The 26285-nt window shown below is 53.3% G+C and overlaps 1 protein-coding gene across 3 annotated transcripts in view; it reads left to right on the top strand.

The window, feature by feature from the left end:
- Positions 1-3403: 3403 nt before the first annotated feature.
- ACTN1 (actinin alpha 1) overlaps positions 3404-26285 on the top strand; it is a 93647-nt gene continuing 70765 nt past the window's right edge. The window contains exon 1 of one of the 3 annotated variants that reach the window (XM_057730503.1): positions 3404-3804. In XM_057730503.1, coding sequence (XP_057586486.1) covers positions 3700-3804 — 105 coding nt within the window. In that variant the 5' untranslated portion in view covers positions 3404-3699. The remainder of the gene's footprint in view (positions 3805-26285) is intronic. The other 2 variants (XM_057730501.1, XM_057730502.1) reach the window with 2 other exon arrangements.

Raw genomic sequence — 26285 nt, 5'->3', positions numbered from 1 at the left:
GCATCCAAACCTGAAATTCTTTATCTTGATTGATTGTACTTCCACCATCTATTAGATCCTCTAAACCAGAAATCTGTGGTTAAAACAGCGGTTGCTATTTTGGGCTGGGCCATTCTTTGTTGTAGGGAGACGGTCCTATCCACTGTGGGATGTTTAGCAGTATCCCTGATCTTTATCCACTGGATGCTAATGGTGACCCACCAGACATGTCTCCAAACATTGCCCAGTATCCCAAGTGTGTGTATGTGTGCGTGTGTGTAACTATCCCAGGGTTGAGAACCAGTTTTAGGAGTCACATATAACTTTGGACTAGTTAGCTACCTCTCTGAGCATTAGTTGGTTTTTTCTGTAAGATGGAGACATTCTCACCTCAAAGGTAGAGCTTAAATAGTATAGGTAAAGTGCGTGGTCTGTCCCATATCAAACATTTGTTGAGGGAATTCCCTGGCAGTCCAGTGGTTAGGACTCGTCGATTTTACTGCTGAGGGCACAGGTTCAGTCCCTGGTAAGGGAATTAAGATCCTACAAGCCTCAAGGCCAAACAAACAAAAATATATTTGTTGAGAGCAGCAGACTCCTTTCTCTCCTCACATCCAAACTCCTATGCCTCTCAGTTTTATCTCCCAAGTATTTCTTGTCTATCCACTCTTCTTTATTTGCTAAAGACTCAATGTTTATGTCCTTCCCCACCAAATTCATATGTTGAAATCCTAACCCCCAATGTGATGGTATGAGGAGGATGATTCGGCCATGAGGGCAGAGCCCCCATGAATGGGATTAGTGCCCTTATAAAAGAGACCCTAGAGGGCTTCCCTGGTAGCACAGTGGTTAAGAATCCGTCTGCAGTGCAGGGGACATGGGTTCGATCCCTGGTGTGGGAAGATCCCACATGCTGTGGAGCAACTAAGCCCATGTGCCACAACTACTGAGCCTGAGCTCTAGAGCCCATGAGCCACAACTACTGAAGCCCGCGCACCTAGAGCCAGAGCTCCGCAATAAGAGAAGCTACCGCACTGAGAAGCCCATACACCACAACGAAGAGTAGCCCCCACTCGCTGCAACTACAGAAAGCCTGCGTGCAGCAATGAAGACCCAATGCAGCCAATAAATAAAAATAAAATTCAAAAAGAATAATCCAACTTTCATTAAAAAAGTAAAAATAAAAAGAGACCCTAGAGAGCTCCCTGCTCCTTCCACCATGTGAGTCACAGTGAGAAGATGGCTGGTTTTAAACCAGGAAGCATGCGTTCTCCCAGATACCACATCTGACCTTGGACTTTCCAGCCTCCAGAACTGTTTAAGCTATGCCTTCTATAGTATTCTGTTATAGCAGCCCAAGTGTGGTAAGATACCATTCCCACCTGAATTTTGCAACTCCTTTGCAACTGGTCGTCACAGCTTCCAGCCAGCCTTGTTCCCCTCAGATCCACCTTCACGTGGCACAGAAGGCCTTCATGGTCTGGCTGCTGCCCGCCTCTCCAGCCCCATCTCTTGCCCCGCCTAGCCTTGAATTTCTAGTTAGCCATGCCCAAATGTTCGGCATGCCTTTTATACCAGGCAGTTTCCTGCCCCCATGTATTAGCTCACACTGTTCCTTCTGCCTGGAATAACCTCCCACTCTCCTCAAAGCTCGTCCTCTGTACCCCCACAGTCCCCTAGTCAGGGAACTATCTATCTCCTTGCAGTATATTTTTGTTTCTGTGTCTATCTCTGCTGGGCTGCATGGGGGCAGGGAGTGTGTCTTTTTCATCTCTAGATACATAACATCTAGCACATCCTCTGACACACGGATGGTGCTCAGCAAATATTTATTGAGTGAATGAATGGATACAGCGCCATCATTACCCTCTATGTCAGGTTTAGAGCCATAGTTTAGGAGTGGATATAAAATCGTCCATAAATCTGCTGTCTCCGTGGCTCAGGAGCAGTGCTTCCTCAGCCAGGGGCTTGTGGCAGGCATGGTGCTGACCGGTGATACTTGCATAAACGTGTGAGGGTGACTGATGAGGCAGGGAGCGACAGCAGCACCTGTATCCGCTTACAACAGCATCAGCTGGCTCTCCTGGACACTTTCTTCACCTTTTCCATCTGTGGCCTTTCAGGTATCCTAATTCACGGCCGTTTCTAACTGGTTCATTCCCCTCTGGACTGACACACCTGCGTTTCTGCAGGAGACCCAGCCCTCCCTTGGGACACACATATAGATGAAGCACTACTCTGTGGGTAAGGCACTGGAGGCCTTCTGGCTACGTTCTTCAGGCCGGGACCCCTCAGAGGAGCCCACCAGGGTGTGAGGTCAGCCTCTTCCTGGTGTCTGTCACTGCTGGAGTCCACTGGGGAGACTCTCCTCTTACTAGGCCCGAGGAAGGAAGCCCAGGCAGGCACCAAGAAGTTAAAGGTGCTTGTCAATCTTGCCCTCCTTCCTCCTCCAATAACAATAAGGCTTTTTTGTCAGGCATAAGGTTACAGGATTGGCCTGTGGAGTCCTGAAACCCCGACAAATCCCTTTTTAAGCTCAGCTCTTTGAACCTCAGTCTCTCCATCGGTCGGGGGTGTGTGCTGGGGTGGGAGGTGGCATGGAGCAGGTAGAGAGTTATCGGGATGCTGCCCAGGTGTGAACGAGCGTAGCTCGGGCCCTGCCAGACCGCGGGGAACCGCAGGGGATCCCGGGAAGCTAAGCGACGTAGCCCCTGAACCCAAGGACGGGCGGCAAAAGACCCCGCGGCGAGGCGGGAAAGCTGTGTGGCCTCTGAGCGCCGTTGGCTGGCAAGAACCCTGGCTCCTGGAGGGCAGGGGTCTGCCGGGTCGCGCCGGGCGGGGCGGGGCGGGGCGGGGCCGGGCGGCAGAATCAGGAAATTCCCAGGAAATTCCTTTCCATTCTGGCACTCCCCGCCACCCTTCCTCGGGTGCTGACCTCTCCGGACGCTGGGAAAGAGAAAATGAAATGCTTTCGGGTTTCCTCGCGTCCGTCCTCCAGTCCCAGGCAGTCTGGGGTTTGGAGCTCGCGTGGGAACGCAGGACGCCGGTGCGCCGGAGTTGGGGCCTCCCGGCCGGCGGGGAGCGTGTGCAGTTCCCCGGCGGCTCCTGGGACTCCCGAGCGCGCGGCCGCTCGGTCCCCGAGCTCGGGGAGGCGTCCCCCGGCTTCGGTCCTGTTCAGCTTAAGCTGGTGTCACATGAGCCGCGGGGGAGTGGGAACCCAGGGAGTGGGCGGGGACGTGCGCGCCCGGAGGGGGCCGCCCAGTCCACCTATATGCGCCGCGGCCCGGCTGACGGATGCCAGGAATTCCCAATGAGAGGCGATGGGGGGAAGTTTGGGCAACTCGGCCTGGCCAATGGAGAACCTCGGGAGGGCTCTGCCCCTTCCCCTCGCCCCCGCCCTCCTCTGCTCCCGCAGCGCAAGTGTGTCCGCCTCGCTCAGTGTGCGTGGAGATTAGGTCTGAGCGCCGGTGCGAGGCAGGCAGTCCGCGAGCTCCAGCCGCCCTCGCCGCCGCCGCCGCCCCCAGCCTCCGCCCCCAGCCTCCGCCTTCGCAAGCAGCGCCGCGGTGGAAGCGGGCGCAGGGGAGCTAGCCCGGCCCCGCCAGCCCAGCCCAGCCCAGCCGGTCCCGACTCTCTCCCCACTCCGGGGCAGCAAGCCGCAGCCACCGCCGCCGGGAGAGAAGGTGGAGGAAGAAATCCAGCCCCTAGCACGCGCGCACCATCATGGACCACTATGATTCCCAGCAAACCAATGACTACATGCAGCCCGAAGAGGACTGGGATCGAGACCTGCTCCTGGACCCAGCCTGGGAGAAGCAGCAGAGAAAGGTCAGTAACCGCCCCAGCCCACCGCAGCCCCCAGCCCCGGGCCGCTCCGCCCGCGGGGATCCGGGCTCCCGGTGGCGAACCGGCTCCGGGCGCTCACGAGCGGGGGCTGGGGATGCGCGGCCGCGGCGAGGTGGGGTGTTGGGTTACAGCCGCGGGGCGGAAGGGGGAGCGCCCCGGCCCCAGAGCCCGCGAACGGCGAGGCCGAGCGCGGGGAGGTGGGGCCGCTGGCGCGCAGGTCGTCCTGAGGCGGGCTCTCCAGGCCATCCGGCTGCAGCCACGCCAGCCCCGCGAGGGCAAGGCGCGGGGGCGGTGCTCCGGGGGCTGGGACTGAGCCTCCGGCTCGGTGGCTGTGAGCTCCGGATCGATTTTCCCTTCCCTTCCCCGCCCCCTGACCGCCTCTCCATATGGCGTGCGGCGGCAGCGCGCTTCCTGGGTCGCCTTGGTACCTGGAGGGGACGAGCTGCATGGGTCCTCCAGCGCCAGCCCGCGTGCCCAAGGGGAAGGGGCGCCGGCGGGGTGGGCAGCCCCCTCCGGGTCTGCGTGGAGGTGGAACTGCCGGAGTGGGGTTGGGGCCGGGAGAACCCGGGGGCAAACGCGAGCCCCCGGCGGGCCCTGTGGGGGCGGGGGCGGGACGGCAAACCGTTTCATTGCTTAACTCAGTGGTTGGTAGCTGCGAACGGAGATGGGCTTACGTCTGCGTCCTGCCGCTCCGACTCCCGCTCATTCCTGGGAGATGGGGAATTTGGGCAACTTGATCTGAGTTGAGGGGCTCTAGGGCAAGGCATTGTCTCCGGGGGGTATTTGGGGTCAGTCACGGGGGCTCCATGCTCAGCCACCAAGGCGCGTCCCAGGCGCTCCGCCACGGGCGCTGGGCTCGGAGCTGGCCATGGGACCTGGGCGCAGTGGCGGGTGGCAGGAAGAGGTCAGAAACCACTCATGTTGGGGGGGGGGGAGGCGCCCCAACCCTGCCTCTGCTTCCTGCCTGCGCGGTGAGCTCTTGCCCGAGGCGGCCACGTACCCTGAACACCCCCTCTCCCCCCTCCCCCCCTGCCCGCTCCCATCCGGTCCCCCCTTAACCCCCGCCCCCCACCTCCACCCCTCTGCTGATCTGGGAATGGGGGGGACAGGATGGCGCGTCCCTCTGGATAGTGCGGTTAGGGCTGGGCTTGAGGGAGAACGCTCATGTCCAAAAATGGTAACATTCATTCCCTTTTTTAAACTTAAAAGGGGGGGGGAGTTTAGGGAGCTGACTGAAGTTTTTTTTCAGCCAAAGGCATCCTGTATTAGCTCACTCAGGAATCCTAAGCCCTGAAACGGCGCCCTTTTACTCACTTCATCAGACAAGCAGAGGTAATTTAAAACACGCGCACAAAGGGCTTCCCAAAGCCGGGCGACCTGAGCCCCAGGGTCTTGGCTTCTGCTGGGCCCAGCCCTCTTCGGCCGCATCCGAAGGTTCCCCGGCTTCGAGCTCACTTGTTTACCCTGTGGCAGTTGCTTAAACACCCCTCCGCCTCTTCCTGTCGGCCCCTCAGGGAGCGCTGCGGGAGAGGTGAGTCCCAGCTCTCACCCGTTTTATCTCCTGGGTCAGTGGGGCTGTTGGTGGAGTTGAGAATGGAGTAATTTGGAGATTCCCATGGGGGTAAGGAGGGGGACTCTTCCCCCCCCCCCCCCCCAGGATGTAGCTTTCTTGAGAATAGATTTTAAATTGGGTAGGAGGGGTGAGATTTGGGTGAGGTGGATATCTTAGGATCTTCCATGGGGAGTAGAAGAGGAGAGATTCCTGTTTGCCTATCACCTGCTGTGTGCCCGGTGAGGCAGGAGTGACAGGACTGCCCAGGAATTAGGAGTTAGGTCCTTTTTAGGACTGTGGGACTAAGCACCCGGCACTGGACCTGCACATTGTACTCATTAATATCAAACGAATGAATGAATGTATTAAAAGCAGTCACGGAGAAAAATTATATAGTCTCTCTCTGTCTCTCTACACCCCACCCCCCGCACACACGCACTCAAAACTCTGACCTGGGTGGTAGTGGGTGTGCACCACACCTTTGGGCAGCCAGGTAGGAACAGGGTCAGCTGGGAAAGTTGGTTATGTAGGGACAAACTCAACAGTTCCAAGAGCTGGCATTGGCTGATGTGTGCTGGGCACTGTTCTAATCATATATATTGTTTCAGTTACTCCCAACAGCTCTGTGAGCCGGGCACACATGAGGATGAGGAAATGAGGGGCAGAGGGGGAAGTAACCAGTCCAGCGTCCCAGTGGGTACACGGTGGGGCTGGGATGCAGCCGTGTTCCAAGCAAGCAGCTTCCCCTCACTTGTTCCTCGTTGGTGAGGGAGGCCGGTCAAGCTAGGTCTGGCATCCAGAGCACGCGAAGATCTCGGACCAAGGGGAGCCAGTACCTGCTCTGGTGAGGCTGATGGAGACGGGTACACGACACAAGCTCTGGGCTTGATTGGGAAAATCTGGCCCAAGGGTTTGTTTTGTTTTGTTTCCTGCCACTAATTCTCTGTTACCTCTCAGTTTCTGCACATTTCCCCTAGTTCTCAGCAGGCTGGTGGGGATGTAAAGTGGTATTACAATTGGAGGATCAGACTTAAAGTAACTTGGTGCTTTTGACACCCTCCCTGCTGACCCGTGGGAGTGAGGGTTGAGTGGCACCAGAGCTAATGAGTGGACAGAGGCCGACCATTCCAGATGCAAGCAGGAGAGTGGGGGTGGGGGTGGGGTGCGGAGGAGGACACAGTGCTGTAGGATACAAAGGCCACTGGGTGGGAGGCCAAAGACCCTGTTTTTAGTTCCTAGTACAATCAGGACTACGTGTGAGACGTCACTTCTCTGAGCTTTCATTAGATCCTTCAGCAAATACTTTTGGAGCACCTACTCTGAGCCAGGCCAGGTTCCAGGTATGGAGGGTAGAGCAGTGAACTAGGCAGGCGAGGTCCCTGTTCTTGTGGCCCTTCCATTCTGTTTCCTCCTCTGGCCTCAGTGCCTGCCCTGCCCACCCCTCCGGGGCTCTTAACAGGCATCAGATTAAATAACTTCTTGGACAAATGGTAAGGCTGGTGCAGATGTAGGTGAGGTCTATGCAGGCAGCAGGCATGACTCAAGAACCTGCCCCTGGTTGGCCATGGCTTGTCGCTTCACAGAATGCTTCAGTGCAGAGCTCATCACACTGGACTCCCTGCCTCCAGACACAAAATGCAGTGGATTGGCGAGTTCACCGGCTTTCACAGTCTTTCTGATCTTGGAGGCTGAGTGCCAAAGTCACCTTTTCTAGGGGCCCCAGGTCTGAACGCCCATCTTTTGGGCATGACCACAGTCCCCAGTTTATTCCCTCACATGGCTGTCACTCACATCCTCGTGTGTTTATGCTCCCTGGGTCAGGCAGGCTGGAGAGAGCATAGATTTTGAGTAGCATCCTGGCTTTACACTTTTGCGGCCCTGGGCAAGTTACTTAACCTCTCTCAGCCTCCAGTTTCTTATTTGTAAAAAAGGAGCTAATACCCTCCCTACTGGGTTGACAGTGGAGGATATGGAAAATGGCAGCCTCTGCTGTTCAGTGTTATTCTCTCTCTTCCCTCTTAAATCCTGGAGGCTCTGGTTTAATGTGTATTCCCACAGGTACCAGCTCTGTTTTTTTTTTTTTTATGTGTAGAGCCTTAATTAATATATTAATATTTGTTGAGTTGATGGATATTCAAAAAGAGGCGGCCCTGGCAGGTGAAAGAAGGTGGTTGTAAATAGTCCCAGATCCTGATTCTGTACCCACATCAAGCCAGGTTGTCAAGGGATGTGGCAGGAAAAGAGGCTGCTTTGTTTACACTTGCTTCTGGACTTCAAGACCATCATCTCAGGAGCTACCAAGGCCACTGATCATGGCCGAGGACTGCAAAGAGGGGAGGGCCTGCTGAGGAGGAGCAGGCAGGAGGTTAGGACTCCTAAAGCCACAGTGATGCCTGGTGGAGATAAAGCCTGAGAGAGGAGAGAATTGGCCCTTGTCTCCATCCTCATATCCCCAGTGTTCTTCACTCCTTCCTGCTTTACTCAGTGCCAGTGGCCATAGCGGCAGAGACCCAGCCTGTCCTGTGCTCTGCTGGATCCCTAGTGCCTAGCAGAGTCAGGCCTGTTGTACATGGTCCAGAAGTGATGCTGAATCACTGGATAAATGGCATCATGCATGGCTCTCAACTCCAAGCCAGAGGGGTAGAGACCGGGATGAAGTGCTTTATAGTCCAGATAAACCACCCCATCCTGGAGCTGGACCCCGGCTCCAGCCTCTGCAGGTGGACACGCACTTGGCACACTGGGTTCAAGTCTTGGCCCCTCCACTGACTAGCATTGTGATCCTGGATGAGTCACTTACCTGCTCTGTGCCTGATGATGCCAAGGGGGAAATGGGGATGATAATTGTTCCTGCCTGAAATAGCCGAGTAGAGGTTTAAGCCAAGTAATGTACGTAGGGAATTTAGCATAGCCCCTAGCATGTAGTGAGTGCTCAATAAATGTTAACTATTTTGAGGAACCAGATTTGCTATGGCCTTTACCCACGATGCTCCGAGTTAAGATGTAGTTTATAAACCCATCTCAGAAGGAGGCCAGGTTGACTAGGAGCGAGTGGGAGTTGTGTTGTCCTTGACCTTTGACCCCGAAGACAGCTCTGGCTCATTCAGTGTCACCTAACCTCTCTGGTTGCTCAGTCCCTTTACCAATAGAATAGAATCCCTTGCCTACCCTTTCCTTACTTCCTGGGTATCCAGGATGAAGAGATGAATGCTGAAGTGCTTAAAAGCTTTGTTAGCTGGTTGTAATACCGGTAAAATGACCTCAGTGTATGAATTTCCTCTAAAAGAGACGATCTGGGACTGTCTACAGGCCCCTCTGAGAATTAGCGGAGGCCCTTCTTTGGGCCCTGCCCACACCCCCAGCAGCTTATTCAGACCTGCTTTGCTCCAGGACCCGTTGCAGCTGCTTCCTTTCTGAAACCTGTCCCATGCGGGGGTGCTGAGCACAGGTGCGCCACTGGTTGGTAAAGTATTTGACAGAGCCCGAAAGAGAAATAGGAGAGATGGGTGGGTCTGGAGCGTCAGGGCTGTGGAGGCTGCCACCTGGGCTGCCCTGGACAGAGAGATGCGAGACGGTCCAGAGCGCAGGGTGAACCAGACTTTCCAGTTCTGAGGAACGATGAGACCCTGAGGGACCGCTGGTCAGTAGAGATGGTAGGATCCAGCCTTTTCAAAAGGAAAAGGAGGAAACTCACTTCCGGAAGTCTGACTGCTCGAGGAGGGCGGCCAAGACTGTGCTCAGTAGGATGGCGCTGGGAGAGGGCCTCACCCCGGGACCTGCCTTGTGGGGCGTTTCTGTGTGAGGAGGTCAAACCAAAAGGGCGTCCTGTCATTTGGGATTTGTGGTTGGGATTTGGGCCTTCTCTTTCCAGCTTCTCGAGGAAGGCCTGGGGCTGGGCACCTGGCCAGTGGCCACAAACCATAAACCTGGCTTGAGGGCTTGCACAGGAGACCTGGTGCCTCCTGCCCTGCCAGGGTAGGGCCGCCTGAGACATGACCCAGCCACAGACCTGCTACTGTGTGTCTCTAGGGAGGAGCCGTGTCTGTTCCTCACTTTACACCTCCCCCTTCCTGGTGTAGGAGCATCGACGATTTCTCCTTGTGGAGTCAGTGAGTGCTGGCTGAACCCCTGTTAAGTATCAGGTACTCCACCCATGTTGGGTTGTGGAAATGGGAGTTCAGGTGCAGAGGAAACCAGAGAAACAGAAAATCCCACCAGGCCACGCCAATCACGGCCGGGGGCGTGGCATCGGCCACTGTAGACCAGGAGCCGCCACCGCTGCAGGAGGTGATGGGGAAGGTTCTGCCTGGCAGTTAGGGGGTGTGTGTGTGTGTGGGGGGGGGTATACAGGAGGGTAGGACAGTGGGGGAGAGGGGAGAAGACCAGCAGGAGCCCCGGCAGCAGTGCGTCGTCCTTGCGGGCCTCCTGCAGGCTGGGGAACAGCCTGCCACTGTTTTCCCTCATTGTCCTCCTGTCCATTCTCTCTGCCCCTCTCGAGCTGACCTGTCACCTTTCTGAGCGGCCAGGCTGTTTGTACAGCTCACAGGTTGGGCTCTGGAGCCCCGCACCTCTGCGCAGGTGCTGTTGGGACCATCCCAGCCCGTTAACGCCACCTGAGCTGCCCCGCCCTGTGTGACCCGCCCAAGATTTTCCTGGGACCTGGTGTGTGTGCGGCCCAGGGCCGTGGTGTCAGGGTGCCTTCCCAGGGCCCTGCTTTTATCTCTGATTGTGGTCCGTGGGTCCACATCTCTGCAGGGAGGGCCCCGGGAGCTGGGCTGAGTCACTCACCTGGGACGTTGGGAGGGTCCCAGAGCCCAGCAGCTGGCGGTGGTTTGGACAGTGCAGTCTGCAGCTCCCCAGAGGGGTCCCAGCTAAGGGGCGACAGGCAGAGGAAGTCCCGTAGCCTGGTTCCTTAGCCCGGGTCGATGGGGTCACCCTGCTGGGACTCGGGATTCAGCCCAGGGTGCTGTCCCCATCGGCCAAGGCAAAGTGTCCTGCCAAGTCCCAGTTGCCCAAACGTGGCCACGGCAGGGCGTCTTGGTCGTGGGGAGGGCAGGAGACCCGGCAAGGCAGCGCTCAGCGCCACCCTGGGAGCTCTTAACACATGGCCAAGGTGGCTCACTGGTTCTCAGGCCGAGCATCAGGTCCAGGAATCCTCCTGTCCCAGTGGATAGAGGGTAACTGGCGTGGAGAGGGCTGGTCAGGCGCTCTCCTGCTTGTTTTTCCTGTTCTTCCTTTACCCCCCATCACATCCAGCTGGGGATTACCTGGCAGGATCTTGCCATGAGGGCCACTGTGAGTCCCGGGGAGTGACACTTTGGCCTCAAAGCCACGTGGGTGATAGTCATGACCCCAACCTGTCCCCTCTTTGTGCCCTGTTCAGCCACCTCAAATGGTGCCATTGCTTGCAGAGGGCGTGGGTGAGGGTGGCAAGGCCTTGGTCCAGCTCCAGCCCCTCCCAGACAAATGAGCAGAAACTGGCTGCCCTGGCAGAGCAGAGCGAGGAGCAGGACTGGGTTTTTTTGTTTTTCTTTTTTTAAGTTGAAGAAATTCTTTTTCTCACCATAATCACAGTGGCTCACCCTTTCTGAGCATGTGCTAAGTATCCAGCCCTGTGCTAAGAACTCTATGTGCATTAACACATCTAATCCTGGGAGGGGGATACTGTTACCCTGTTTCACAGATGACAGAACTGGCTTGGAGAAGCCACATAACTTTTCCAAGATCACACTACCAGCGATAGGTGGAGCTGGGGTCCAAGGCCGGGCAGTGTGGCTCCTGAGTTTGCCTCCTCAAACTTTGTTCTACTGCTCTTAAAGCAAATGCTTGCGTATCTAGGAACATTCAACCAAAGCCAAACATATACAAAACAAACCCAGTGATGAAAACGTCCTGGAATTAGATAGCGGCGGTGGTTGCACAACCTTGTGAACATACTAAAAACAGCTGGATTATAGGCTTTAAATGATTGACTTTGATGGTATGAGAATTATATTTCAATTTTTAAAAACCCTCAGAAAATGCTGATATAAGAAGAGAATGAGTTGCTTGTCCTCCCATCTATCAGAGGATAGATATCCCCTCTCTCCATCCTCGCCCCTCTTTCTCTCACTTGGGAGTCCACTTTTTCTCTCTTACTCACTGTTTATGCTAAAGTCAGGGATCTAGGTTCAGGGTGAGCGAGTGTGAGAGCAGAAGAGGAAAATAATCAAGAAGGGTGGCTTTCATAAAAAGCGTGATGTGGCCCTTTTCTTGGAAACTGCTTAAGAATAGATCACAGAAAGAGAATAGAGAAATAAAAAAAAAAAAAAAGAAAAGAAGAAAAAAGAATAGATCACAGATAAGCACAAGCAAACAGAAGGCCAGGCTGCGGGAGGAGGACTTGGCCTTATTTTTCCATGGCCGAGTCCCATGGGACCTACCTTGTTGGTCTGGGATTACTTCTCACCTTCTGCCATCCTCAGGGTTAACAGGGCAGGTCCAAGTGGGGCAGCTTTCCCCAGGGCCTGAGGCATGAAGGGGGGAGGGCAGGGCCAGGGTCCTCCCCCAGGAGGCAGCTGCCCATTCTCAGAGGTTGCCTAGCAATAGTGGGAACAGGTGACTTAGCCCACTACAGAGGTGGGAGGAGAATAAAAGGCAGCCAAGGATGGAAATCGGGAGTAGATGCAGAGGATGCTGTTACCTTGGAAACCGCCTGCTTGGTCCTTGGCTACAGTGGGCTACTTCTGGGCTAGGATCCACTCTTCATTGAGAGGTTGTGGGGTCCTCTCCAGGCCCATCACCCACAGGGTTGGGGGGAAGGGGGGTGTAGAGAAACCCCTCTTGCACATGGCCTCTGTGGTGGATGGGTTCCCTGCAGTGCTAACATTCACAACAGCCTTGTAAGGCATGTGGGTTGATCACACTCGATAGATGAAGATCCTGAGCTTGGAGATATAAAATAACAGGCTCACACCCGAAGGCTCACAGTGAGAAGGGACTGGGAATGAAGGTGCTGGTACCCTTGTCCTTAAAACAAACCTTCCGCTTTGGTTTAAAGCATTTCACATGCCCAAGATCTGGGAGGTAATGTAAACACTATCCACCTTCAGGGAAAGGAAGATGAGAGAAGAAAGGCTAGAAAGGAGAGTTGCATTAAGAGTATCTTGGTTCCCCAAATAAGTAAAAAGACTGATAGTTCACACTGATTGAGGGTTGCATGGTTTGGATTATCTCAGTCTGTCAAAAAAACACCCTTTGAGAAAGATACTGTTATTTCCCTTGTTACTGCAGATAGGACGATTGAGGCTAAGAGAGGTTCAGTAACTTACCCAAGATTGAGCGGCTAATAAGCCAGGTTATGAATGAACCCAGGCAGATTGACCTCGGAACTCCACCCTTAAGCAGAAATACAGACGCATCCTTCGCTGTTTTGGAGTTTACGTTTTAATTGAGACAAGGCTTATATAAATGAAATAATAAGAAACAACTCAAGATGGAATATCACCAAGTACTCATTATGTGGTTCATGATTTATGCTTTCTCCGTTCGCCATAATGAACAGACCTGTGAGGTCTTATCCCCATTTTATAGACAGAGCAAGTAAGGCTCAGAAAAGGGGAGTGATTTTACCAGGGTCTCTCTACCCCTGAATGGGGTAGAGTTGATTTTGAATCCAGGTCTTTGACTAGAGGGTCTGTGAGGCTAAAGGGGTGGGTGCGGGCATTTCTGAAGTTCCTTTTCTTAGTTGAAAAGATAGTGGAGAATTCTAGCTGTATTTCTCCCCACTTTTCAGTAGAAGCAGTGACTGTCGGGAACAGACGCAGGTCCCCGGCGGCCCCTCCTGGAGCTGACCCCAGCTTTGGGGGACTGGCTTCCGCGCCGTGAGATTCAGCCACGTCCCCTTCTCTGCTGCTTGGGTTCTGTCAGCTTCACCTGCTTCACCTGCTCCTGCTGGGCCCCTTTGTTTGGTCACCAGGGAAACCTAGCACCCTTTGAACCAGGTAGCTGAGGCTCAGTGTTTATTTTGATCTTAGAAGCCTGTGCGTGTGAAACACAAAGGTGGAGGTTCTGGTTTGAGCCTTGAGGCTGTTAAGAAAGCTGGTGAGGGAAAGTCTGGAGGCTTAGGTTAGGGTAAGCAGTTTTGGCTTTCAGTGCTGCAGGCCAGGCTAGAGGACAGCACTGTGGGGAGGAGAGTCCCCCCCTCTGCCAACCCCAACCTTGCAACAGCGGGTCTAAAGTGATGGCGGGGGGGTGGTAGGGAACCTCCTCTCTACCTTGTTTTTCCTGTTCCGTGGTGGTTGTTACTGTGAAGTGTGGTCGTTACTGTGAAGTGTGGTCGCAGGCCTGTGATTTGAGGCCAGGGCTTACAGGGAGCGTTTTTTATGGGCCTGAAGATTTATTTTTTAAAAGCCATCTGCAAAGCTGATTATAACCAACGGGAGTAGAACAGGGAGGTGCTGGGCTCCAAAATCATCTGTAGGTGAAATGACACGAGGGAAGGGAGGAGGGAGCGGCGAGGTGGGTGGCCCCCTTCAGGCAGGTCTCCTGATGGAACTTGGCTTTCCATCTTAAAAGAGGGGCAGCAAGTCCTGCAGGTGGGTGGGAGGGGGCGTGTTACTGTCCGACTCTGTCTTTCTCCTTCTGTCCCATGTGGAAGTGTGCACAGCTCACAGCCTGTGGTTTGAGGATGGAGAGAGGAATGGGGATTTTAATTCTTCTAGTCCCAAGACCAGGAAATGGGATCCCTCCCTCCCCCAGTGTGAGGGTCTGGTGGGGGCAGGAGCAGTGGCTTTGAGGTCCAGTGTCTGTTTTGACCTCCGGGTCTGTGAGTGAGTGAGCGAGGATGAGTGTGTCAGTTGTGAATGCAGGCGTGCATGCGTATGTGTGTGTGTGTGTGTGTCTCTGGCTCTCAGAAGCCCCTCTGTTGTTTTTGGCCACTGCCTTGACTTTGGCAGGGGAGTGGCTCCCTTTCAAACACCGCAGACATCCTCCAGATAATATATAATAGCACTTTCCAGTAGAGTTCCCGATACTTTGGAAAGGCCTTTCTTTCCGGGAACCCAAAGTGCTTTTTCAGACTTGGCCCTGGGAGCTGGGAGATGGAGGAGGCAGCTTAGGAATCCTGCTTTCCTGGAGCAGGGGAAGTGGGGGCCAGACCCTTGGCTTCCTGCCCTTCACCCTGGATGCTATGCTGGCTGGGGCTGTTTGGAGGTATCTTTGTGTGCATGAAGTCTCTCTTTAGACATCTGGATAATTTTCCAAACTCTAGCCCCAAAGAAAGCCATCTATCTTTTTTTTTTTTTTTTAAGTTAAGCAGTTGTACGTTTAGATGTTCATTGTATATAATCAGCTTTTTAAAAATTAAGGAATTCCGCATTGGGGTTTCAGTTCCCTGGGCCTGTCTGGAACTCCCTTGATGGGCTGCTTGGTGCAGGCAGCAAGGCCACACTGGGGCCCAGGGGTGCCCGACTAGGGCGCCTGCCCCCAGTCCCTTCCCATGGAAGCTGCTGGTTCAGGACAAGGCCGGCTTAGGCCCACCTTGTGGCCCAAGGAGTGTGCCTGGAATGACAGAGCGGCGCATCCTCCCCCTCCCCTCAGCACGAGCCAGGCTGGTGCTGTGCTGTGGGCCAGACGCGTTTCTGAGTGTTTCATAGATATTCATTCATTCAATCCTCACAACACCCATGTGAGATGATTTGGCTGGGGGTAAGGACATTTAGGAAGGCCTGCAAAGGCTTAGGTGGTTATGGCCGTTATGGCTTCATTTTCTGCTCTGAGGCCAGTTCACAAAGCTGACGCACATTCCAGGTTTGAGGCCCTGGTGTTCTTCTCCCCAGTCCCACTCCTGTCCCTCAGTGGAATTAACCGCTATCCAGTTTGGTGTTTTCATTCCTAAGTGTCCGTTTATACAGTTTCTGCCTGTGTAGCTCTCTTTGTGACAGATGGTGTCACACCCAGCATGTCGCTGTGCACGCCTCCCTTTCTGCTCTCACCTGTCCTGCTCCCCACTTGGCAAGAGCTCTGACTCCTGTTGCGTGGATGAGACGGCTGAGGCCTGGAGGGGCTGGAGGGCTTGGGGGACTTGCCTGGGTCACACAGCCGCTTACAGGTGGGACCAGAAGCCTGGCTTCCTGCCTCTGCAGGTGGCTCTTTGTGTTCACCTGCCGCTCCCACCCCATCAGAGTTCAAAGACCACTGGTATTTGGTGAGGGAGGGCAGGAGCAGTCAGTCTCTTACTGTCTTTCTTCCCACGTGTGTTTTTGACACCTGGTTCTCATTCCTCGGGGCACTTGCACCCTTGCCCGCTGCCTGTTCACCAAGAGTCAGGTTCTCAGGGACTCACACCCCTTTGCTATTTTTTTCTCCTCCTGGGAGAGAGCCCTTCAGCTTTTATTGTTCCTTGATGAAGCAATGACAGAAAGCTACTGTGAATTTGGGAACGCTTCTAAATGAATTTGTAGTGGATGTGTCACAGTGACTTCTTGTGACATTTGGAAGTTAGAGTTTTGAAAGAGGCGGGAGATGGGAAGCCATGGCTGAGCCCGTCTTGGCTGGAGCCCAGGGGCAGCCGGTGGGATTCCAGTTATGTCTCTCTGTCTCCGCTTGGTTTCCTGGCTCCGGCCCTTTCTTCCTTCTCCCATGGCTCTGGGCCACTTAGCCCTTGCCTTGCTCACTTAGCGCCTGGGGAGAGGATGGGCTGGAGAGAGCTGGAAAGGACAGACGTGCTGGCAGCCTCTTGGCAGCCCTCATTGCATTTGCTTAGGCCGCCATTGTGACACTCTTGGCTCTGAGGACATTTGGAGGGTTCTCAGGGAATGTCACTCATCTGTGACTGACTTGGGACTCCTTGGATGAGTGAAGGTGGGTTTGTAGGGTCTCCTGGAATCATCTAGTAAGGGGTCCATTACCTGGGGCTCCTGAAGCCTGTGCCACTGGGATCTAGACACGGATGCCATCTCGTCCTAGAGCCTTGAAGCCCAGAAGGATAGGCATGGTTTATGGAGTAGAACAGTGGTTCCCACTTGAACATGCATCAGAATCACCTGGAGCGCTCGTTAAAACACAGATTGCAAGGCCCCCTCCTCAGTGTTGGTCATTCAGTGGATCTGGGGTGAGAATTTGCATTTTTAACAAGTGAGACAACACTTTAAAAACACTTTAAAGTTACTTGCAGAGGGGGTAGATGTAGGTGGGGTGAAGAACTGGGGCTGTTTTTGCAATCTACTGTAGAAGTCTTGAACCAGGTTGTGACTTTGCTGATAATTTCTACCTAGCGGTTCCTCTCCTTCCTCCCAAAGTAAAAACCACGTTCTTTCTCTCTTTGGGAGGCCCAGTCTTGGCGAGGGAGATGTGCTCCTGCACCCCAAGAAAGGGTGACTCTGCAGGAGCCTCCCACTGGCACATAGTAGGTGCTCACCAAATATTGGATGGACGGTGACAGTGGGTGCCTTTCAAGGGGGTGTGGTAGCCACAGTGTGGCAGGAGACGTCTGAAGATGCTGAGGTGCTGGAAGTGATGACCTCCTGTGTCACCAAGCATCACTCCAGTGATGGGGCTGAATCCAGGGCCCAGAGCAGGGCTGGGCTGGCTCCCAGGACTCAGAAGTGTGCCCTAGGGGTCAGGAGGAGGCCCGACGCTGGGGAAGCCGGCCTTTTGCCCGGGATGGGGTTTGAGCCTGCCACGCCGCTCAGCACCCCCTCCCTGGGTGTCCTGTTGCAGGGTGGTGGGAGCCAACGCAGGTCTCCAGCTCCCTATTAGGTAGTCCAGCTGTGTTTCTTCCTCTTTTGGCCAGTGACCCACTTCAGATTCCTCTCCCGAGGTGCTGGCCCTGCTGACATGTCCCTCCACTCCCGGCTGTATTGCATTTGGCTGAGGCCTCTACTTCAGAAATTCTTAGGGAGTTTCTGGTCCTCTTGTGTGGGTTTGGGGGCCTCAAAGGAAGTAAAACCTGGGCCTCAGTTTTCCTTCTCCTTCCAGGCCCATGGCCAAGGGTTCTCTCAATATTGGCCATCTGCAGCCTGCTGTCTTTGGGCTCGGCCTCCTGGGGGGTGTAGAACCAGACAGAACCCTGCGCTCTCCAGCTCACCAGGATGTGGGGTCCAGCAGGACCTTGGTCCACCTGCCTTCTCCCTTTCAGTTGGGATGTGTTTTTTTGAGGGGGTGGCATTTAGGATGGGAATAGGTATGGAGAGACTGCCCCTTTTTTGCAGTGTTAGGCCAGAGAACTGCTTGGGAGGACCCTGTCCTCTTTCTTCAGAACAGGGAGAACGGTTGTACATTATGTCCTGGGGCAAAGGGAGACCTGAGGTTCTCCTCTTAGAGCTTCCTGTGGCTACTGTGTGATGCCGGACAAGTCACATCTGATCTTGACCTATAAAATGAGGGGGTTGGGTCAGAGGATGACGGTGGTGCTCCGTTGTAAATGTCTTGCTTGGATTATCACATGGAGATGATCTGTAGGGTCTCTGTCAATGCCAGTATTCTGTGATCTTGTCCTCTTTGGGCAGGTTCCTCAGCAGAGTCTACCACTTCTTGAGGTGACCTTGAGGTTGATCCCTGGGCTTCCCAGTCTGGCCCTGAAGATAACCTGCTAATATACACTGTCTTATCTTTCAGAGTCTTCTCTGTCTTCAGCTTTCAGGAATTTGTTCCCACCCTCTAGGGAGGGCGTGGGTGGGGCCAAGTGAATGAGCTTCCCTTATGCGCCCACGGTGCTCTGTGTCTTGGGCCCTGCATGGACTCTGTTACTCTGGAAATGCCTGCTTGGGATGTAGCTGAGTGGGAAGCCCGGGGAGAGGAGAGTGGGGAGCCTTGTTTGGGGTTTTGATGGGTCGCTTAGGTTTGCCTTCTAGTCTGGATACTCCAGGTGTGGTCTGGGGGTGGGGATGCTCCAGAGGGCGTGGGGAGGGCATCTCTGCCCACTGCAAGGTAGACCGTTCATAATCAGTCCTTTGTGTAGGCTTGGCTGACCCATGGCTTGGTGTGAGGGAGGCAGCGTGCCTGTGGGTTCAGTGGGTAGGAGAAGCTCCTGCCAGAGCCAGGGAGCAAGAGTTTCAGCTTGGAATCTTCCCAAGGGACTGGTGTCAATGGGCAGCCTTGTTTTTCATTTTGTTTACTCCCACAACCCCGCTCTATCCTTTCCCTTGTAGCAGTTTAAAGAAATCAAATCATAGAATGCCTGACCAGAAGGGACCTATACTGTCACCGGACCTTCCCCCCATTAGATGAAGAGACTGAGGTCCATAGTGGTGATCTGACTTGTCCAAGGACATACTGCCATCAGTTCATTCCTTGCGGGGCTGGTTTTAGTAAAGAATTTATTTTGGGCACATACAAATCATCTTCTGAAGTCATTCTTGCGGGTGGGCTCCAGAACACCTGCCGACAGGCGGGGTGAGCCTCTCTTTTCTGAAGGCAGATGGAGCTGCTGGATTCTGGCTGGTGTGTGGGTGGTCAAGTTCAGGTGAATTTCACACATGCTGGCAGCTGTGCTCTGCCAGGTGGAGGTGGTGATGGGCAGGCAGGTGGGCCTTTTGCATGGCTGCCCTTACACTCAGATGTTCCTGGCACTGGCTTCTGATTCTGCAGTTGAGGAGGGGAACAAGAGATGAGTCAGAGGTACAAGTGCCGGTGGTGCTGGTGTTGCTAGTGGTCCTGGTCCTGATGTTAACACTTAGTACTACACGCCCAGCCCTGTGCTAAGCCCGTTACACACATTATATAAATGAGTCCTCATAACTACCCCATTAAATCTAGGTACTAATCCGTTTTCATCTCCATTTTATAGAAGCACTTGAGCATTATCGAGATTAAATAATTTGCCCCATCCCACCAGCTCTTGAGTGGGGTTCCGGCCTGTGAACCCAGGGCTGCGCGGCCAGAGCCTGCGCGCCTAACCACCACCCTGGCCGCCTCCTCTCTGCCGGGACACGCTGCTCAGCGGCAAGTCAGCCCTGATGGAAAAGGGAAGCCCTTTGCTAGAGAAGGAGCTGGGTCTCCACCCTCCCTGGGCCCCAAATACCTCTCTCCTGACACACACATTCCTGCGCATTCCTGAGGAACCAGGAAGTGGCTGTCTCTCTGGTGCCCGCCAGGTCCCAGCTCTGCCACCAGCTCAAGTGGTGGTGGCGGGGGGCAGCGCAGGGCCAGATGGGGGCTTTTTCTGCCCCCTCCATGCTTCTCCTTGCCCTCCTCCTTTATTCTCCTTGCCTGTTCTCTTTCCCTCCTGCCCCGCAGTGACACCTGAGGGACTGGCCACCCCCGAGGACTGCCTTGGCCAGGGTGCTGGTTGCTTCACTGGCTGCCCAGAGTGGGCACGTTCTTGGCTGCATCAGGGTTGGGGTGCTCCTGTGTCCGTAGAGGTGCCCCAGGCCCCCAAGTAGCCATGGTCGTGTTTCCCCATCTTTGCACTGGCTCTTTCACATCCTTGATCATATTTCACCCCTACAACAAGGTAGGAGGTATCAGCTCTATTTACAGGTGAGGGAGCCAAACCTCTTGAAGTCAGAGAATGCGCTGAGGCTAGTATACGGCAGATTGAGGTTAACACCCAGGTCTGTGGGCCAAAGTGCCCACATCCGCTCAAGCCCAGTGTGAGCCGAGAGTGGCAGCTGAACAGAACCCCCCAAAACAGCAGCAAAAATGAAACACTAACCAGCCTGGCTATAGCATCCTGGGTCCGGGCGGGCTGGCTGGGCGGGCTGGGGTGTTTCCCTGATGGAGCTGCCTTGCTGGCTTCCTCTGAGAGAAGAGGCCAGATGGAAAACATTTACAGGCTCGTGGGCACCTCTTACTCACTAGGCTGTGGCTGGGGCATTGCTCAGAAAAGCTCAGGCAAGAGAGCACATGATGCAGGGGCAGCCAGAAGCCAGTCGGAGCCTGTCCCTCACATCTGGCTTTGCTCTGTGATTCCTTCTTTCCAGAGCGTTTCAGTGCCCATTGTTGTCAGGACCTGTTAATAGGGGCTGTGGAAGCCTACTGAATAATTAATAATAATAATAATACTGTAAGAGCGATATGCACTAATTCTTCTAATGCTGTGTGCCTGGCACTGTCCTTAGCTTTTTACATGTAAGCACTGGGACGAGGACTTTCCATGTACTAACCCATATATTCCTCACAATAACTGTGTGAGGTGAGCACTAGTATTCCCATTTTACAGATGGGAAAACTGAGGCCCGGAGAGGTTTAGTTATTTGCCCAAGGCCCTACAGCTAGCAAGTGGCAGAGCTAGGATTTGAATCCAAGGATTTCCAGTCAGTAAGACCATGCATGATTCCCTTGAGGTCAGAGATCTCCTTATAGCTTTTATTTCTATCCCCAGAGCTGGCCTAGCACTTGATACTGAGTGGACGCTAGGAAAAGTCGTAATGCTGGAATGTAGGATCCTGCCCCCTGAGGGGAAGTTGCCTTTAAGTTGCAGGGATCTCGGCATGGCCTCCTGTAGGGGTGTGAGATTGGTAGTAGCCCTGAGGCCCACCCTTGGCCTCCTGTAGCCACTTACTGAATGTGGGGAGCCTCGTGTATGGGAAGACTTCAAGTGCAGATGGAGCCAGCAAGCCTGGGAAGAAAAGCCCAGGAGGCACAGGTCCCAGAAGCCGCTCATTAGCTGTTTGTTCCTTTGGGTATGTCTCCCCTATCTTTCTGTCATAAGTGGTGTTTAACTCCCAGGGAGGCATAAGATAGCAGATAATTTAGAATTTAATAAAGTTATCGGTTCATACAAGTGGGGTAGGCAGGGGTTGTTGCTTATTTCTCTCTTTATCCATGATGCCTGGCTTGTGGTGGACACTTAAGGAATGTTAGTTGCATGAATGATTGAATTAAAAAAAAACCTTATTATGGAAATTCAAGCACAGGAGTAGAGAAGACTAGTGTCATGAATCCTCGTGTACCCATTACCCAGCTTCAACAATTAGTGACAGAACTTGCATGTCGTCTGTAGCCAGCTGGAATACTTTACAGTGAGATTAGCATGCTAGGATGAACTGCTACGAACTTCTCAAGTGGAAAAGAACAAATGGAGATGAAATGGTGCCCTTGTGTCACCACTGTGCCAGGTACGTTGCAGGTGCTTATTTGAAGGTTTGACTTGACTGCACTTGATAACTGGACCAGGTGGTGTTGGGCCCCAGTCCCAGGGTTGGAGGAAAGTTTCTTTTTTCTTTTTTTTAAATAAATTTATTTATTATTGGCTGCATTGGGTCTTTGTTGCTGCACAGAGGCTTTCTGTAGTTGCAGCGAGCGGGGGCTACTCTTCATTGTGGTGCACGGGCTCCTCATTAGGGTGGCTTCTGTTGTTGCAGAGCACATGCTCTAGGCACATGGGCTTTGGTAGTTGCGGCACACGGGCTCTAGAATGCTGGCTCAGTAGTTGTGGCACATGGGTTTAGTTGCTCCGTGGCATGTGGTATCTTCCTGGAGCAGGGATCAAACTCGTATCCCCTGCATTGGCAGGCGGATTCTTAACCACTGTGCCGCCAGGGAAGTCCTTGGGAGGAAAGTTTCTGAAGGTTGAGTTCAGCAAGTCCATGAGATGCTCAAACATATACGCTGGGGCTAAAGGCACTGCAGCCAACAATAGTTCATCCACTCAGTTCACATTTATTGTGGATCTCTTTTTAAAATGACCTTCAAATATTTAAAAAGTGCGGAATAGTAAAACAAATACCCAGGTGCTTGCCACACAGATTTAAGTATTAAGCACTCACTCCTTTCAGATCAGGGCCAGATGATGCAGGATGTCTGTCTCTGAAGAGGCCAGTGGGTGAGAGACCCACGAACTAGCATTTCCCTGGCATGTTCAAGGATGTCACAGCCCATATAGTGAAGGGAGCCCAAGGAAGGCCCCAGGCCACCTTGGAGGAGACTGGTAAGACTTCTTGGAGGAGGTGATAAGGTGAGCTAAAATGTAAATCTAGAATATGTAAGAGTGAGTCAGGTGAGGGGGGTGGTGGTGAAGAGCAGGGGAGGTGGGCCAGGCAGAGTGTGACCCAAAGCATGAGACAGTGAGTGTCGGGTTCTGGGAAGGGCGGGGCAGGGGATGAGTGTGAAGGAGGGGCGGGGAGGGCCAAGAGGAAGAGGCCGGAGGGTGGGTGAAGTGAGTACAGCAGGAGTCAGCAGGGGGACCGCGGGGGCCGTAGCGGGCCCTGGGCCTGCCTGAACTGGACACTGCGCTGAGAGGATTAGAGACCAACATAATCCCATGTGGAGGCTGGGGAAAGGTGGCAACTGTGGCAGAGGAATGTTTGAAGGAAACTGGCTGTTTAGAAAAGGCTCCAGGCTGGAAGAGGGGCTGTGTGGGACTTGCCGTGTTGGGTAGGCCCAAGGGCTCGGAGAAGTAGGACTTTGGGGAAGTTGAGTGGAAATGGGGTCTAGCTCAGAATTTCTAATAGTGAGTTTCCAAAGAAGGAATGAACTGTTAGGTTGGGAGTTTCCTGGTCTTAAATGTGCTTAAGAGATATTGAAATGGCAGTGGGGGAATTCCATGGTGGTGCAGTGGTTAGGGCTCTGTGCTTTCACTGCCAAGGGCCCAGGTTCAGCCCCTGGTCAGAGAACTAAGATCCTGAAGCCGCGTGATGCGAACGAAAAACAAAACAAAACAAAAAATCCTTCTAGTCGAGGTGTTCAACTAACCCAAAAAGAAATGAGATGGGAGGGCCGTGGCGGGAGGAGGGCACTGGGCCTTCAAGGCCCCTCCTCACTCTATGTTAGAAGACTGTAAGCTGGGGGAGAGTGGGTAAAGTGGCCCGTGGGCACATGCACATGGTGCTCCAAGGAAGGCGGCTGTGGAGGAGGTGCTGGCCTGTTGCCGTGGGAACCGTCTCTGCTGTGGGTTTCCAGTTCCAAGGATGTCCTGGAAGGGAATGATCTCACTCCACCTGCAAGGTGATGAGTCAGCCTGCTCCAAGGTCCTGCTTGCTGTTCAGAGCTGGGCAGGAAGGTGAGCAGCAGACCCTGCCTCTGCCTCTCCTCAGACCACTGATGCTTCTCTGCCCGATGTGGGCTGTTGTCGTTAGAGAGGAGATGGAGGCAGGAGAGGGAGCCACCTGCCATTCTGGTGGCCCTAGGGATCCTGACTCCAGCAGAGGCAGGAGGAAGCCTCTAGTCCAGCTGGCCAAACCATGGTGCTCAGCTGGACTGAGCCATCCCGTCTGCAGGCCACTCAGCTCACATGGACGGGGCATCCACTCACCTGTGCCGGGCCTGGGGCCTGCAGTCCTAGAGGCTGGACGGATGCTGTGATTTCAGGTGTGCTGAGGGTTTTGAAGACGTTCAGGCTGTCCGTGCATGTCTGTTGGTCAGGTGTGGGGGTGGTTTCTAGGGGTGGATGGGGAAAGCTTCCGGGAGGGAGTGGCGTTTGATCTGACACTGGAAGGCTGAGGGGTCACTAGTTTGTCAGTCAGTTCCTAGGTATTTGAAGGTCCAGGGTTGGGGCTCATGGCTCCTGCCTCCCCACCGCCCATGTGAGCAGTTTGTTCTTGTGAGAGAGTGCACAGAACATATCCACTGACTGCCGAAGGATGGCAAGAATCTCACACAACTGTGATTTCAGGGCACCAAGCCTCTTCTGCAAGACCCTGCAAAATGTGGACCAGCATCCTCTAGGTTCCAGTCCCTAGGGATCCAGATGAGGCCTGTAGTCTGTTCTCTCCCTCCCGGGGGGCAGCCTGGGGATGACATTGGAAAGGCCAGGGGAACTCTGCCTTTCTAGTATCTGGCCTGCCTGCTTGCTTCACCTACGCGGGCCTCTGTTTCCATTTGAGAAGATAAGGCAGGGGTGGGGGGGCAGTAGGGGTGGGAAATGACCATTTTAACCCTTTCGCCCAAACACAACTACTTATATTTTGAGAAACCATTTTTTGTTTTTATCCTCATGCTTGCATTATTTTGATAGGAGTGATCACAGTGGATCTACAATTTAGTTTGCTTTTATATTTCCCCACTTGGCATTTTACCGAAGATGTTTATTCTCATATAGCTTCATAGCCTTTTTATGTTCCTTCCCTGGAGAAGGATCCAAGTATAGAGATTGTTTCACAAATATGTATTTATTTGTACTTTCCTGTCTCTTTCTAAAAAGCATTTGAGGAGAACACGTTAAAAGGCTCATGTAGAACAGCGTTTGAATTTAGAAGATCCAGAGCATTGCCAGGGTGGTGGTTGGGGGCATGGTGAGGTCATTGAGAAAACAGTGTTAAAAGAATTAGTTTTTGTAAGTTAGCACTGACCCTGGTTTTGAGCTTCCTGGCAGCCAGAACAAAAGAGGAAATTGGAATTAGCATCTGTTAGTTCCTAATAAAGGGAAGGGTAGCAGTTCATGGGAAAGAGACATTTTGTCTCTCTGTGTAAGCACTGAACACCAAGGGCTTTTCCATTTTAGGAGATCGTGTGTGGGTGATGCCATCAGTGTTAGTTTCGTGCAACACACAGAGAACTTTTCTGTACATTGGTTCTTAAGTCAACCCCCAGTAGAGCCAAAGGCATGATGTTAAATCACACTGGTGTGAAGGCATCTCTGTGGGGAGCTGAATAATGAAAGCTTGTTCTACTGTTTCTAGAGGTGCAGCCTGAGCGAGGCCGCAGTCCTTGGAGATGCTTGTCAGCGTTTCCTGAAGACTCCCTTGCAGTTGCCCGACAGGAGCTGGAGGGCGGTCTCTGTGGAGTCCTGGGCTGTGTTCTGAGGTTTTCGGAAGCCTTTACTGAGATGAGAACTTGTGTTTTCAGTGCTGGGCACGTGAGGGCCGCAGCTGCTATTTCACTAGGAAAACCAAAGTTTGGCCCACATCACCTCTTCAGAATGAGAGCCATCGAGGCGAGGTCAAAGCTGTCCTTGGGAAGCTTCACGTCTCAACAAGGTGCTCCTGGCCTCAGGCTCTTTGCCGCAGGGCAGGGACGAGGCTGTCCAGTCAGGGCTGGATCTGGTTGTGGACCTCTACTGGCTGTCCCACTTCTCAGCCAGGAGGCATTTGTCTTCCCTTAATTCTTCTGTTATTGGACGTTTTCATAGTTTCCAGTTTTGAGTTCTTATAGATAATTCCTCTGTAAATATTCCTTTCATGTGGACATTTTCCTGCGTTTTAGGATAATATCTAGGAGCTGAGTCAAAGGAGATGATCATTTCTATGAATCCTTTTACATATTAATCAGTTACCTTTAAAAGGCAGACTAATTAAAAATTTTAAAAAGGAAAATAAAAGGCAGACTAGCTTAGTGTGCCACCAGCAATATACAACCTGTGTTTTTAGTTGAAGTCTATAGTTGATTTACAATATTATATTAGTTTCAGGTGTACAACATAGTGGTTTAGTATTTTTATAGATTGTACTCAACCTATTTTTTTAAACTAATTAAAAGTGAAAGTAATTTTTATTGTAGCAAATTTGGAAAATACAACAAAATACAAAGAAGAAAATAAGGATTGCCTGAAATTCCCCTACCCGAGAGCATGGAGGTGTGTGGTTTGATGGGCTGCTGCGGTGAACCTGTTGCCTGTCATCAGGCAGGGGTTTGAGCTGGAACAGTTCTCCCCTTAATAGGTATCCCTCGGCAACCCCTACCTGGCCGGGACGGGTGGAGGTGGGGGGGACCTGATTCTCCTCTGACCCGAGGTATCTTCTCAGCCATTGGCCTATCTGGCTGTGGACTTACATGTCTAAGGTTCTAAAGGCCTTGCTAGCATTTTCATGTAGTACTGGATACATGAGAAGGCGGCTTGGAAACTGTCAGGATTTAAATATTTGGGAAGAAAATGTGAAATATTATCACCTATTGGCAACTTAGGAGATTCTTCAGCAGCTACCACAGGCCAGGCGAGATCCAGGGGCCAGGGGTACGGCGCATGAGTGCCGGTGGGACAAGCGGTCAAGAGGTCGGATCTGTGTCTGAGGATATTCTGCCCAGCCCCGGCTCCTGACCGCTTTCCCCAAGT

The sequence above is a fragment of the Hippopotamus amphibius genome, chromosome 4 (genome assembly GCF_030028045.1).
Source record: "Hippopotamus amphibius kiboko isolate mHipAmp2 chromosome 4, mHipAmp2.hap2, whole genome shotgun sequence".
NCBI classification, from domain to species: Eukaryota; Metazoa; Chordata; class Mammalia; order Artiodactyla; family Hippopotamidae; genus Hippopotamus; species Hippopotamus amphibius.
The sequence above is the reverse complement of the archived record's forward strand: the minus strand, read 5'-3'. Positions and strand labels throughout refer to the sequence as shown.